At 39.7% G+C, this 13,328-nt stretch overlaps 1 protein-coding gene and 1 pseudogene across 1 annotated transcript in view; both read left to right on the top strand.

Moving 5' to 3' along the window:
• Positions 1-6,809, top strand: part of LOC100723240 (glycine N-phenylacetyltransferase-like) — a 32,414-nt gene extending 25,605 nt beyond the window's left edge. Inside the window, exons 4-6 of the mRNA XM_013146450.2 lie at positions 482-608; positions 1,355-1,520; positions 5,833-6,809. Of these exons, the coding sequence (XP_013001904.2) occupies positions 482-608; positions 1,355-1,520; positions 5,833-6,247 (708 nt within the window). The 3' untranslated portion in view covers positions 6,248-6,809. The remainder of the gene's footprint in view (positions 1-481; positions 609-1,354; positions 1,521-5,832) is intronic.
• Positions 6,810-9,228: 2,419 nt separating this feature from the next.
• Positions 9,229-13,328, top strand: part of LOC100723515 (glycine N-acyltransferase-like protein) — a 120,184-nt pseudogene continuing 116,084 nt past the window's right edge.

The raw sequence follows: 13,328 nt of genomic DNA, 5'->3' as shown, positions 1-13,328 counted from the left end.
TTTTCCTGATATGACAACAGTTTCGGATGTGGAATTGAAGTTCTAATACTACCAAGTCTTCTGCATCAATTTCAATACTGTCATATTTCACAACATAATAATTTGTTGTGAATCTCCTTGAAACAGAATAGTATTTAGTCTTGCAATTAAAGATTTCCCTGGACACTATTATTTTTTTGTTTCTCTGGAAGAATAGAAAATCATGGAGGAATTCTACTTAAACCAGTGCACATTTTTTTCACATTAAATTGTAATGCAACACATAAATAATTAACCAGACAAGATTTTTTAAAACATAAAGCAAATAGAGTAGTTGACATTGTTTTTTTTTTTTGACATAAATGATTTAGTATAAATAAAAATATGTGAACCAAACATAATTTCACTTTGGAAAGTACTACGATCATAAAAGCTACGTAACAAATATTGAAATGTCTTGTTATAACTGGTTTGATTAATACCATGTTGCCAAACCTCACAGGAGATGATCGATGACCTTGATCACTACACCAACACCTACCAAATCTTTTCTAAGGACCCCAAGAACTGTCAAGAATTCCTTGAAAAACCAGATGTCATCAACTGGAAACAACATTTGCAAATCCAAAGTAAGGAAAGTGAGGGGGGTGTTGGCTATTAGGGTAGGGTCACCTCCCATCCTGAGCACCTTCCCCTCAAACTTTCACTTCCTCCTAGTGCTTGGTCCTTCTATTTGGCCACCCACACGAAAGGTGTGGGCTTTAAATGCTGCAGGTAGTGTTCAGATGCCAGAAACTTTGGATAAGGGACTTTCTCCTTAGCTGAGGATTCATGATATACACATGGGCCCCCAGGGTGCCTGGATGTGAGAACAGAGCTCTCCCTCAGGCCTCTCATTCCTGGAGTAGTAACAGCAACTCATTGCTCCACAGGGCTCCTTAGGGCCACGAAGTCCAGCTGCTGGGGCTATGATCCTGCTCTCCCTAGTAACACTGAAAGCTGATTCCTGGTTCAGCCCCTTTTTAAGCACTGGTAACCAAGCGACTTAAATTTTCTTCTGTGTCTTCATTTATAAAAATGAGGATAATAAAAACAAAAACCCTACAGCATAGTGTCTTTAGGAAGATAAAATGAAGTAGTATTTGACCAGTTCCTTAACAGAGATGTACAAAGGTAAGATTGGTTGCTAGGATTTCAACATCAATCTTCCTTTGCCCAGTAACTGAAAGATTTTTCAGGATTGTTTATGTTACATAAAAGAAAGCATGCTCAGAGAGTGAACTGATCACACTCCTAGTAAGTGGCGATGATAGGAGCCAGATTGTCTGTTGCTAAAGCCTGCTTCATTTGGTTATCCTTGCTTCTGCCCCTCTAGGTGCACAGTCAAGCCTGGATGAGGTGATACAAAGTGTTGCAGCTGCTAAATTGGTTGAGGTCAAGAAAACACAGTGCTTCCTTTATATGATACCAATAACAGTAAAGAAACTGTTACCTTCCCTGTTGGGTACACAGCATTTAAAATCTGAGACTCCCAGCATCATGTGAGTTTGACGGTAGAAGCCCCTCCCAGCATGCTGACAGCTTTAAGGAAAGTGATTTACCAGCCTCACTGGCCACAGTCTTTCCTGCCGACCTACAAGTGATTTCTAGTGTGGTCCTTCCAGAGCACCATTTGGGTTCTGTGCTTCACCTGTTGGGAGCCATCAAGGCTTCTCAGCACTTTGAATGAAACTGAATTCCTTCTCCAGGTGCAGCATGACCTGTAGCTTCCCAGCAGCATCTCTGGACTTCCCTCTGCCACTCAGTCCCACATGCTCACTCACATAGGGATGTGGGAGGTGGGCTTGCTGTTTGCCTGCCTACACAGCCCTTTCCTGTTATCTTCATGCATTTTTCCCTTTTTATGAGCCTCCCGAGTGTCCTAAAGGTTCCCTGGGCATAGGCACAGTGAAAAAGTCCTCCAACAAAAAAAAAAAAAAATAAGTTACGTGTCTTCTCTCATTTTTTTCTAGTGTAACAAGGGATAGGGCTGAAAAATGATGTGTGTGTTTGCCTTGCAGATGCTGAATGCCTGTGCATCAGAGAGACAGGAGATATTCGTTCCCTTAGTGAAATGTGTCACTGCACAGACTGGAGGTGCAGTCACTTAGAGCCCCATTAGCACCCCTGGTTCTGTCTAGGAGAACATCCTGGTAGAAGACGTTCCATCTCCTACCAGGGCAGGTTCTTAAGATGAAGGGACTGGTTCCCCATACCTTGGGAACGGTGTAACTGTTGTTTGAATGTGGAATCCCATGCATTGGGTTCCCATGGAGCCCCTGGAAGCCCATGACACCATGGTGGGAGCCCTTACTTCTCCGTATTCTGTTACAGGAGCCGACTGGGCTCCAAAGCGTTAACTTTTGACTTCAGACTCCCCTGTATGCAGCACAATGGCTGAGGACCCGTGGATGCTAATCTTCATGATTCCAAATGCTGGCTGTGCTGCTCACTGGCTTTGCTTTGTGGTTCTGACTCATGTTCTGTTGAGCTACTGTTCTCATCTGTACAATATGGCTGATATCTTCTGCCTTACTTCTAAGCAGCTTCACAGCCAAACTGAAAAAAATCTGAAGTTTAGCAAATTTCACCATGTAATCTGATGAAACACATTGCTGAGATTCTTCTATAAAAATTAAATTGATTGCTATAACTTAGATATATGGAATGATGACATCAAGCTAATGATTTCCTACCTGTGTGTTTGTGCCTTGATTCCTATTTGTTTTTCCCTCCCTTCAGCCCCTCTTCCATTCCTTCTTTATGAAGCTTTATTTTATGCTTCTTTTCTCATTTTTTTTTCTTTTCCATCCCCTCCTCTGACAGGTTCCTTTTTCCTTTGAAACATTCCTTGCTATTTCACAGTGCCTATTTTATACTTTGGTCATTAATTGTTATCTCATTGTCCTATGTTGGAGAAAAGATCTGATATTTAAACATGTGTGACTGATTCAATTCACTTCAGTATGGTCTCATGTTGCATCCATTTATTTAGAAATGTCTCAGATTTATCCTTCTTTGTGGAAGAGTAATGTTCCATTGGATTAAAAAAACAATAGTTTTTTTTTGTTTCTGAAAGGATGAAAAAATTAGATATAATTTGTCCTTTAGAATTCCAAAAAATTGGGTTAATAATATTAACTGCTTCAAAGGTTACAAGGAAACAAACAAGAAAAGAGCAAGAAATTTCAAACTGCCTAGCAGTACCGGGCAATGAATATATTGTATTTAGTCAGTAATAAGAGTAGTATTTGTGCTGTTTATGACAGAAATGAATTTCTTTAGCTGGGATATTGGCACAGTTCCATACACCAGCAATACTTAAGGAGCTGGTCCATGTACCATAATTTTAAAAATTAGGGAAACAAGGAATTTAATGATTTTCATACCTTATATGCATATAATACTGAGATTTAGAAAGCATTTTTACATTTCAATAAGGGATTTGCACTAGAGGAAGCTGGGCTTCAATGGTATAAGAGGCAGGATGTGGCTTTGTTGCTCTCAGTGCTATTCATTCTTTATTTAGTAAAAGTCACTTGACCCAAGTCTTCTTGATCTGTTAGACCTAATATGTATTAAGCCAGTATATTTAGTTTATTTGTGGCATATTAATGCTTGATCCTAATGGTGACAGAGTAGTAAAGATGCTATATTAAAATTTTTCAGAAATGCTTCCATTTACAAAAAATTTCATGACATCCAATATCTTCCAAATGAATGAAAGGGCAGACTCTATATACCAATAAAAGAGGCTTTAAAAAAATCTCTGTAGATCATCATAAATCTGGTTTGGAGAGCATGGATTATTTACTTCTGTCCAGAAAGGTTCACAGACACTTATTCTGCCTCTGTAGCTAAGCCAAAGGTCTAACTGGATAGAAGGAAGACATGATGTTTGGGTTTGAATCTGAAGCATCTTTCAAAGGCTGTTTTGCTGAAGGCTTCCTTTTGGGAAAGAAAGGACTTTTAGGAGATGGGTTGTAGTTGGAGAAGATTAGGTTCTTGGCGGTGGGGATATGGGAACACCAGCCCCTCCTTTTCCTCTCTTTCTCTCTTTGCTTCCTAGTTGCTATGGCATGAACAAATTTACTTTGCTACATAGTTTGCCATGACCTGCTGCTTGGGCATGGGTTAGAAAAGTGGGACGTGGTGGCACATACCTATAAATCCAGCATTTTGCAATTACTCCACTCTGCTTCCCAGTGTTATTTGCAATGTCTTCTGAGCTTCAGCTAATGAGACACACTCCGGGAAAACTAGATGATAGGAGAAGAGAAGCAGCCACTTAATCTCTTTCTTCCTGTTCTGCCCTAGGCTGTGAGTCCTCATGTCACTGTCTTCCTCAGTAGCTGTAACTTCCACTGGACCTCACTGGTCACATTAGATTGCTCCATGCTCTTCTGCACCAATCAGCCTCCTCTGATGGCCTGTAACAGCCGCAGCTCCTCTCATTGGTTCTTTAGCTTTGGATATGGAAATGGTTTTCTGCTTTTGCTTCACTGTTCTCTGGGTGCTTTACCCATAGCTTTTTTTAAAAGTCATTTTTCTGTTGACGGGCATTTGGTTTGTTTCCAAGATTACAAACTGTACTGCTCTAATCATGGGTGCACATATATCACTGTGGTATGATGTTTTCAATTCTTCTGAAGATACAATGGGAAGAGATGGTTCAAATGGGGTCTCTAATTCTACTATTTTAAGGCATGTTCCCACTGATTTCCACAGTGTTTGCACCTGTCTACACACCCACCAAAGGTGCAGAAGGGTTCCGTTTTCCCCACAGCCCCTCCAGCATTTGGTACTGCTTGATGTCTCAATAATAGCCATTCTTTCTGGGGTGAGATGGAATCACAGTGTTGACTAATTTACATCTCTAGAATGGCCCGTGATCTTGAACATGTTTTCATATATTTATCTGCTATTTAATTTCATCCTCTGAAAAATGTGTATTTATCTCAGGTGCCCATTTTTGGATTGCGTCTTTAAATTTGAAGATATAATATTTTTTAATTCTGTATGTGTTTTAGATATCAGTCCCTTGTCTGAGGGACAATTGGCTAGGGTACTTTCCCTCTCTGTGGGCTGTCTTTTCATTCTCTTGGTGATTTCTTTTACTGTGCCAAAGCTTTAGGACAGGATGAGATCTCTGTTGCCTGCAATTTATATTATTTTCCATGTGGTCAGGCTTTTGTTTATGAAATCTTTGCCTCCACCTCTTTCTTTACGAGACCTACCTATTTTCTCTTCCAATAGTTTAGTGTTTCTATTTGCTTGTTTACATCTTTGATACGTTTTGATTTCAGTTTAGTGAATGGAGAGAAATATGGTCTAGTTTTCATGTTCGGCATGAGGGAAGCTAGTTTTTCTGGCACCATTTATTAAACAGGCTTTGTTTCAGTGAATGTGTTTGGAACTTTTCTCAAAGATAAGATGGATCAATCCTAAGCAACAAAGTCAAGGTAGAGGGCATCTTATACTCTGACTTGAAATTATACTACAAAGCTACTGTGATAATAATACTTAAGTTTAATGGAGTTTTTCTTGTGTGTGTGTCTGGGTGCTTGGTATGCCTGTATGCAACAGATCTTATTTCTTCTGTCCCTTTACAGAAATGCAATTAGTATCCTGATTTTAGACCACAAGAAATGGAGGTAGAGAGATTTAAGCTACCTGCCCAAAATCACACAGTTAGTGAGATTATGACTGCTGAGTTTTTCTCATTAGCTGTTTTCCTACTTCTTCTCAATTTGCTTTCTGGGGGAAACAATGTATTTGACATTATGTGCTATTCTTTTTCCTTTTGCTCCGCAGCAATCAAGAGATGTTTAAACTCTCATCGCTGGATGTAGCACACGCTGCCTTAGTGAATAAATTCTGGGCCTTTGGCGGTAATGAGAGGAGCCAGAGATTCATCGAGCGCTGTATCCGGACCTTCCCCACCTTCTGTCTGCTGGGGCCTGAGAAGACTCCTGTGACCTGGGTCCTGATGGACTACACTGGAGAGCTGCGAATGGGAGCCACTGTGCCTCAGTACCGGGGCTTGGGCCTTGGATCTTATCTCGCACACATCCAGATTCAGACTCTAGAAAATGTTGGCTTCCCCCTGTATTGCCATACTGCCAAAAACAACAAAGCTGTACACAAAATAAGTCGCAATCTGAATTATGTCCCTATGCCCTGTGACTGGAACCAGTGGAACTGCATGCCTCTGAGAAGCTGTCTCTGAACATGAGAAAGTGTTGGAGGGCTGTGATGTGACTTAAGTAGACCGAACATATAAATCATAAGCAGCAGGGAAGGATGGGCTTTGTTTTAGCTCTATGGAAACACTGCCAATGGTCAATGGGATGTCTTGTTCTTGAAGCCACATTACTTTTGAGGTCAAGCATTCCTGGCATGGCCTGCACCTTTCTGAAGTCACCACAGTTTTCTGAAGTGGCCAAAGTGTGTGTCCCATGTTCTGTATTTCTGGATCCTATTGCCTCCATTAGTCTCCTAGGGGCTGCCTCAATTCTTTTCCAGGACCTCCTGACTCATATATCTTATTGTCAAGATGTGGTGTCTTTTCATCCTTGAGTAGCATATAATTTGTTTTTCTCTGATCTCTTTATTCAGTGGGCCAAGTGTCCTGCCAGTTCTGTAAGTATTACAAAGTGATTATTCTACTAGAAGCCTTTTATTTACATTCCGGCTTCATAAGCATGTTAATCTATGAAAATATGGCAGTGAAACTGATGATACATGTAAACTAATATGCACTAATAAAAATGAGAAGAAATCATGTTAAATACCTCACAATTATATGATTGTAGGTGTATATGACCTAGGAGAAATTTATTGTGCATACTTAATGCCCACAGCATGAAGTTGTGAAATAAATGGTGATAGGAAAACGATTGCTATAACAATGCAAATTAAGTGGTATATGATTTTGCATAACTACACATTTTTTTCAAGCCCACAATGGCTGAAAACCTCATTTTGTATAAATGACAGTTTCAACACTTTACACATTAGATCACTAGACCTTTTCATTCTATATAACAGCTGTTTGTATCCTCTGATTTACATCTCTGTCCTTTCTCACATCCATCCTCCTCTCTGACTAAACCACACTTTAGTTCTCTGTCTCTATATCTTTGAATCCTTTGATGATTCGATATATTGGGATCATATGATTTTTCTCTCTTTGGATAGTTCCACTCATTATAATATCTTCTGTGATGGAGCATTTTATACAAGGTGACACGAGTCATTAAAAACCATTTCTCCATGATTTCTTTCCCCCTTATTAAAAAGTACTTTTGCTACTTTGAAGGTAACAATACACAATGCGCTACTCTCCCACAATCTTGACTTGAAGCTTTGTAGCATTGCTTTTATTGGATTTTTTTCTTTGCAATAGTGCTGCTAAATAAGAAAAAGTCATGCAGTTGTATGCATGCAGAGTGATTGTGGTGTAGTTTCCAATTGATGGGCTTTAGACTCTACTTGAGGGTTAGGAGGACACACATCTGGATCTGACTGGCTGAGTCACACAGGAAATTCCTTGGTGCCTATCTCTGTTGCAGATACAAATATGAGAGAAAGTAATAGAGAGAAAGGAGGATTTTATTAGGGACACACCTGCATCATTGGGGACTCTGGCCCCAGTGGCTGATTATCAGACAAAGGAAAGGCTCCAGTTTCATTCACATAGTCCAGGAGTAAGTGTGATCTTGAATCAAGAACTTTTAGGCAATGAAACAGATTTATATGAAGGAAGACAATGATAGGCCTTCTAAGAAGCCAAACTTCAGCATGTCATAAGACTCAGCTTATGGTGAATCCAGGAAAACAGTTGTCACCTTTACCTGTATTCTTGAAGGAAAACAGATGATGACAAGTCATAGGCCTTGCTTACAGTCACATAATAGCAAATGATATCCTGTAACAGAGCAAGGAATTATAGCTGCTGGGAAGAGGGCATTTCTAACAGGAAAACTCATTTTTCTGTAAGTCCTGTTTCATCTCTAGTTATCATTCCTTCCTCAGGAGCCCTGTTCTGCTCTGGCTCTTGGCTGCCATGAAATAAGTAGCTGTGCTCTACCATGATCTCCTTCCATGATGCTTCTGTCTCACAGCCAGGCACCTCTAGGTTAAGTCACATCATAAACTAAACCAAATGATGTCTCCCCTCCTTGAGTTCACGAGTGTCAGGTACTGTGTTTCAGCACCAGAAGCTGAGGAGTACACTAAATTTGCACCAAGATTGGGACCTTTGCTGTAAAAGTGTCTGACTCTGTGGGTTAGCAATGGAACTCACTTGCAGGAGGCACTTGGAAATGTTAAGAGATGTGAGCTAGACAAGCCCAACAAGCTCTACATTGAGCTTGATGGGAGGTTCTGACGGAGAGCAGAGCGCTCTTAAGAGTGTGGGGAGTAAAGGCCAGGCTCTAAGATGTCTACAGGGGAACAAAGATTCCAATGGCAGTTGGCAGAGAAATCATCTGCCTGACCATACTCTGGCAGAAACTGCCTACATTGTGCATGTTTCCCAAGGATTTTCTGAGCTTACTATCTTCTTTACTTTCCTCCTGTTGCTGAGATAATATGCCCAATACCCAAAAGAGAAACTGTTTATTTGGCTCCTTATTTTTAGAGGCTTCAGTTTATAATTGGCTGGTTCAAAAGTAGTGACACGGCAGAGAGGAATGGCAGAGGGTAAACAGTTTGGGGCAGGCAGAGGCAGCAAGCAGCAAACTACAAGCAGGCAGCAAGAAGCAGCCTCCCTTATTCTGTTCCCTTCAGCATATGCAGGCTTCCCAGCCCTAGGGTGGTGGCACTCGCACCCATGGTGGGCAGCTTCATGCTAGCACAGCACTGTGATACTATCCCAGAATCACATTCTGGACCCCTGAAGCACACATCCCAGATCCATCCACCTTGAAAAGACCCCACTTGTGACCGCATGAAGGTTTATATGTAGATACAATCCATACCATGGACTACAACAACTGGTGTATAAAATCTCCAGACAACTTAATACTCACGTTGTGGCATGGGCATTCTGGCTGCTTTAGTAGAGCCCTAGAATGAAAATTCTTTGCTGAAACATCAGTTGAAAAGCCACCTACCTCCATGTATAGCTCTGAGGGAGGAGCTTAAGTCTACACCCAGATGGCACTGGTCAGTGGGTGTGTTCCTCTAGAAAGTTTAGCTCAGCATGTTCTAGAAAATCAGACCAAAGAACACCTTTCAAAACCTGCATTCTTAGGCCTTTTATATTAATCTTCTGGGAGAGTGTGCTGCTTCTTGTCCTAGAGACAGCTGTAGAGACAAAGAAGACAGAATTGCAGGTGAGAACCAAGAAACATAGAAGCTCTGGGTCTACTCTTTTACTGTTAGCTTCATAACAAACTAAAATGATTCAAAATACTGCTGACAAATGTGGATAAGAGTTGCTGGGCTTATATGTGTTGAGAATTATGTCAGGTGAAAAGGAAGTTCCTTGATTTGAAAATGCAGATCAGACCAGACAAACCATGATGGAGAAAAAGGTAAAGGAAGAAAGGAAAAAGGAAAGTAATATGTACATATATACAAGATAAGACAGCTGTGCAGGGTGCTTCTTTATTTTATTGAAAAGAAAAGTTCGTGCTAATGTTTGGGGAGGAGATCAGGCTTGTATCTTACACTCTGAACAACTAGTATGAAGAAAACAACAGGCAGTGAATTAATTATTGCAACTGTCTTAGTAACTCATTTTGAAGCTCTGATTTATTATATTTTTATTTTTTTCTCTTTAAAATAAAAAAAAGAAAAACAAATCACATAATGATCATGTTTGGGATAATATATTAGAACTCGTAGAAATTCTTGGCTGAGTGAAGTCCACATTTATTATAAGTCTTTAAATAAATATGAAGATATGTGGTTGTGTGCACTTGGTCGGTTTGTGAGGGAAAAACTAGTAGGCACTGGCAAGAAACATTCTACATCAGGTGACATGTGACACCAAGTTACATATACCTTGCAAATATTTTCCTGTGTAATTCTTTGGAAACATCTGAAAGTAGTGAGGTTGGATAACTGATGGCCAGGGAGATTATGTAACCTATTTGTTCATAAAAGTACTAAGTAGTTTGCAATATAAAGGTTAAATACAAGTTGACCAAGTATTTATGTAAATTTTTATGAAATCACTGACTTGGAGAATTACTGCATGCTTCCTCCTGAGTTTCAGATATGTGGTATATGAAAATGTGCACAAATACGATGAGGTAGCTATCAATGCTCAGCACAGCTATTCACAGATTGTTTTCCTCATCAAAATTTTATTTTTGGCTGAGCATTACCATGACTTGGTCAGAATTCCAAAGTTGCCCTCCTTGGCCTTTGTGCATGGTGAATGCTGGTAACTCTCCACTGTGTGCCAACTCCCTGGGCTTCTCTGTCCAGGCAACTGCAGCAGAGCAGCCAACCTGAGTTCTCCGGGTGCCTGTGCAGCTGTGCATAGAATGCAGTCCCCTGTGTACATGGCAGTACTTGGATATTACCATTTCCATATGGAGTTTTCAAACTCCACATTGCTTCTTATTTTCTTGTAACACTCTGAGATGCTTCTAGAAAAAAATATCCAATTAGCCTTCAGACGTGTTAGACTACTGTCTGGAGACTTTCTAAAACTTGGGCTCTGTTCTTCTATTATGCTCAGGGCTTTGTTCCAATGGAGCTTCTGACATAATCCCTGAGGGCCTCACTTCTGGCCTGCATCACCTGGGAGTCAGGATTTCAACCTATGAATTCAGGGAAGACAGATAAACAGAGAACAGCTTATTTCTTGAATCAATAGGTGAATCTTTGCATTTAGCAAGCAAATAGACTAAATGGCTGTGTTGATAGAATTACCTTAAACACGACATCATTAAATAGACATGTCACACATTCTAAATCTGTGTAAGACACCAGGACAATATTTGAGAATGAAGCACAAATCTTGAGGTCTTGTCCAGACGATTTCTAAAGCTAGAAGACCAATTCTAAGCCATTATTCAAAAATTTGTGGTTGAAATATGTATGTGATCCTAGAGGAGTGAAGAAAGTAATTGATTTTGCAAGGGTTTCACACCCCAGAAGGAGGAAATGGAGGAAAATTCACTGTGGGAGTAAGACTTTGTAAGGGAAATAAAAACATGGAGGCAGGATGTAAAGGAAGACACCTCCGAGGAACTAAAGTACATGTCCCACTAAAGGAATGTTCAGGGAAATATCATATTCCAGAGGCAAAGCACTCTCCAGTATTTTCAAGCAACAAGACCAATAGGCAAAATGGAATATTGTTAATTCAGAACCCATAGAAATGGATAGCAATCAATAATATTTGGAAAATCTCAGATTGTATTAGATCAACCCCCAGAATCAGTATTCAAGAAAGATCAACTAGTGATGTAACAACAGAAAGTTCTTGAACACATGATAAGAGCATTCGGAAGTCAAATGACTCTAGAAGGAGCTAGTTGGAGTCAGCACCCTGACATCAAGGAGCTAAGTACACACACAAACACACACACACATGCATACACACAAAAGACCAGGCGCATTACAAAACAAAAACTAAGAGGCAGACAGAAGGTAGCAGTGAGGCAATCAAGTTAGGTCAAAGGTGGCTTTGCTCTAACAGGGTTTTGCATAACCTCAATTTGTGCCTAGTCACCACTCACATCTGACAAGAAAAACATTCTTAACAAACACTTCCATATTTATGAATGGGGATGAACAGTTTAGCTCATCAATTATGGAGCAAAGAATGAGGATTTGCAGATCCATGAGTGGCCGGATCTTGGATAAGTAAGGAGGACATGTGGGAGTCCTGTCTCAGATTGGGAAGGACGGATCCTTGCAGCAAGCTGTTTCCAGAACAAGATGAAGCCTGAAGGCTTTCCCGATCATTCCTATCTTATCAACTCACAGGGGCAAGCAAATTTCAATGCTGTGTGTTCCTCCGAGAACAGCATCTGCTGAATTTCACATTGGTCTTTACCTTTTGTGAATAAGCTCTGTGAATTTTCTGAAATTCTTATTCAAGGGTATTGTTAAGAATTTCATCCAGTATACCAATGACACCTGAGTGTGGCTGCATAGATAACCTCTGTCTACAGAAGTGTGTGAGATCCTGGGAAATGTATGGGACTTGCATGCATTACATTGAAAATGTGGAATAGCACATTCACTTTGGAGGAGAGTGAGGAGAGTTTCTTAGCATGTTACACATTCAGTTACCACACAGCTCTGGAAATATTCTCAGTGGTAAATAAAACCATGCATGCATACATATATTAGTACATTAATCTTTATAATAACATATTGATAATTGGCCAAAATTACAGGCAATGAATTGTGCTCCAAAACGTTAATACATAAAAATCTGATCCATCGACAATGCCTATACTGCAATGTTATTCAGCAATAAAAAGACCATCCCATTGAAAACTTCAATGACTGCGATCTGGTAAATAAAAGGGGTTAGTCTGAAATGGCTACATAGTAAATAATTTGAGATTTTTGACATTTTGTCAAAGGAAAATTGTAGAATCAAAAACAAGTTAATGAATACCTTGGGCTCAGAGTCAGAGGAAGAGAAAAAGAGGTTGATGGGGAAAAGGCAGAAAAGGACTTTTGGGCTCTGTTTGAAAAAGTAGGCTTCCCTGTTAGGATACTGGTTCTGCTGTATGTACAGGTATCAATCTGTATGAGACCGTGCACTTTAAATTGGTGACTTTTACTGAGCGTGAATTATACCTCAAAGAAGGATTACAACACTAACAGAAATATATAGAACTATTTATATTACATATTTCTAAGCCTTATATGTTGATGAGACCTTTTAAATAAAAAGAAATAGTGACTTCCTTGAAAAATATAACAATATATGTGTGTACATAGAACATAAATGTAAATTGTATGCATGGTTAACTAATAATCAAACTTTTTTCTTTGATTTTCTTTTTTTCTTTTAAATTTGGATTATAACACAGAATCATTATGTCTTCTATGCAAAGACTCAGAGGAAAAGTTTTAAACATTTCTTTTTGTCTTTGGTATCTAATATCAAGACTACTAGCAATAATAGTTCAGCTGCCTCGTACAAACTGGGTATTGCACAAACCAGGCACATTGTTGTGACCTTAAAGCCAGCCATCTGAAGTGCTATGTGCCTATTTACATGGGTCACCTGCATTTAGGGTTTTCCAGTTCATCTGAAATTCACCAGTGGTTGGTCAGAAAAAAACCATTAAGCACAATCATTTAGATGACAGTGTGGGCTC

Source organism: Cavia porcellus, unplaced genomic scaffold (genome assembly GCF_034190915.1).
Source record: "Cavia porcellus strain 051 isolate PalLab524CR breed Dunkin Hartley unplaced genomic scaffold, mCavPor4.1 scaffold_17, whole genome shotgun sequence".
Classification (NCBI taxonomy): Eukaryota; Metazoa; Chordata; class Mammalia; order Rodentia; family Caviidae; genus Cavia; species Cavia porcellus.
This window is presented reverse-complemented; position numbering and strand designations above follow the sequence as displayed.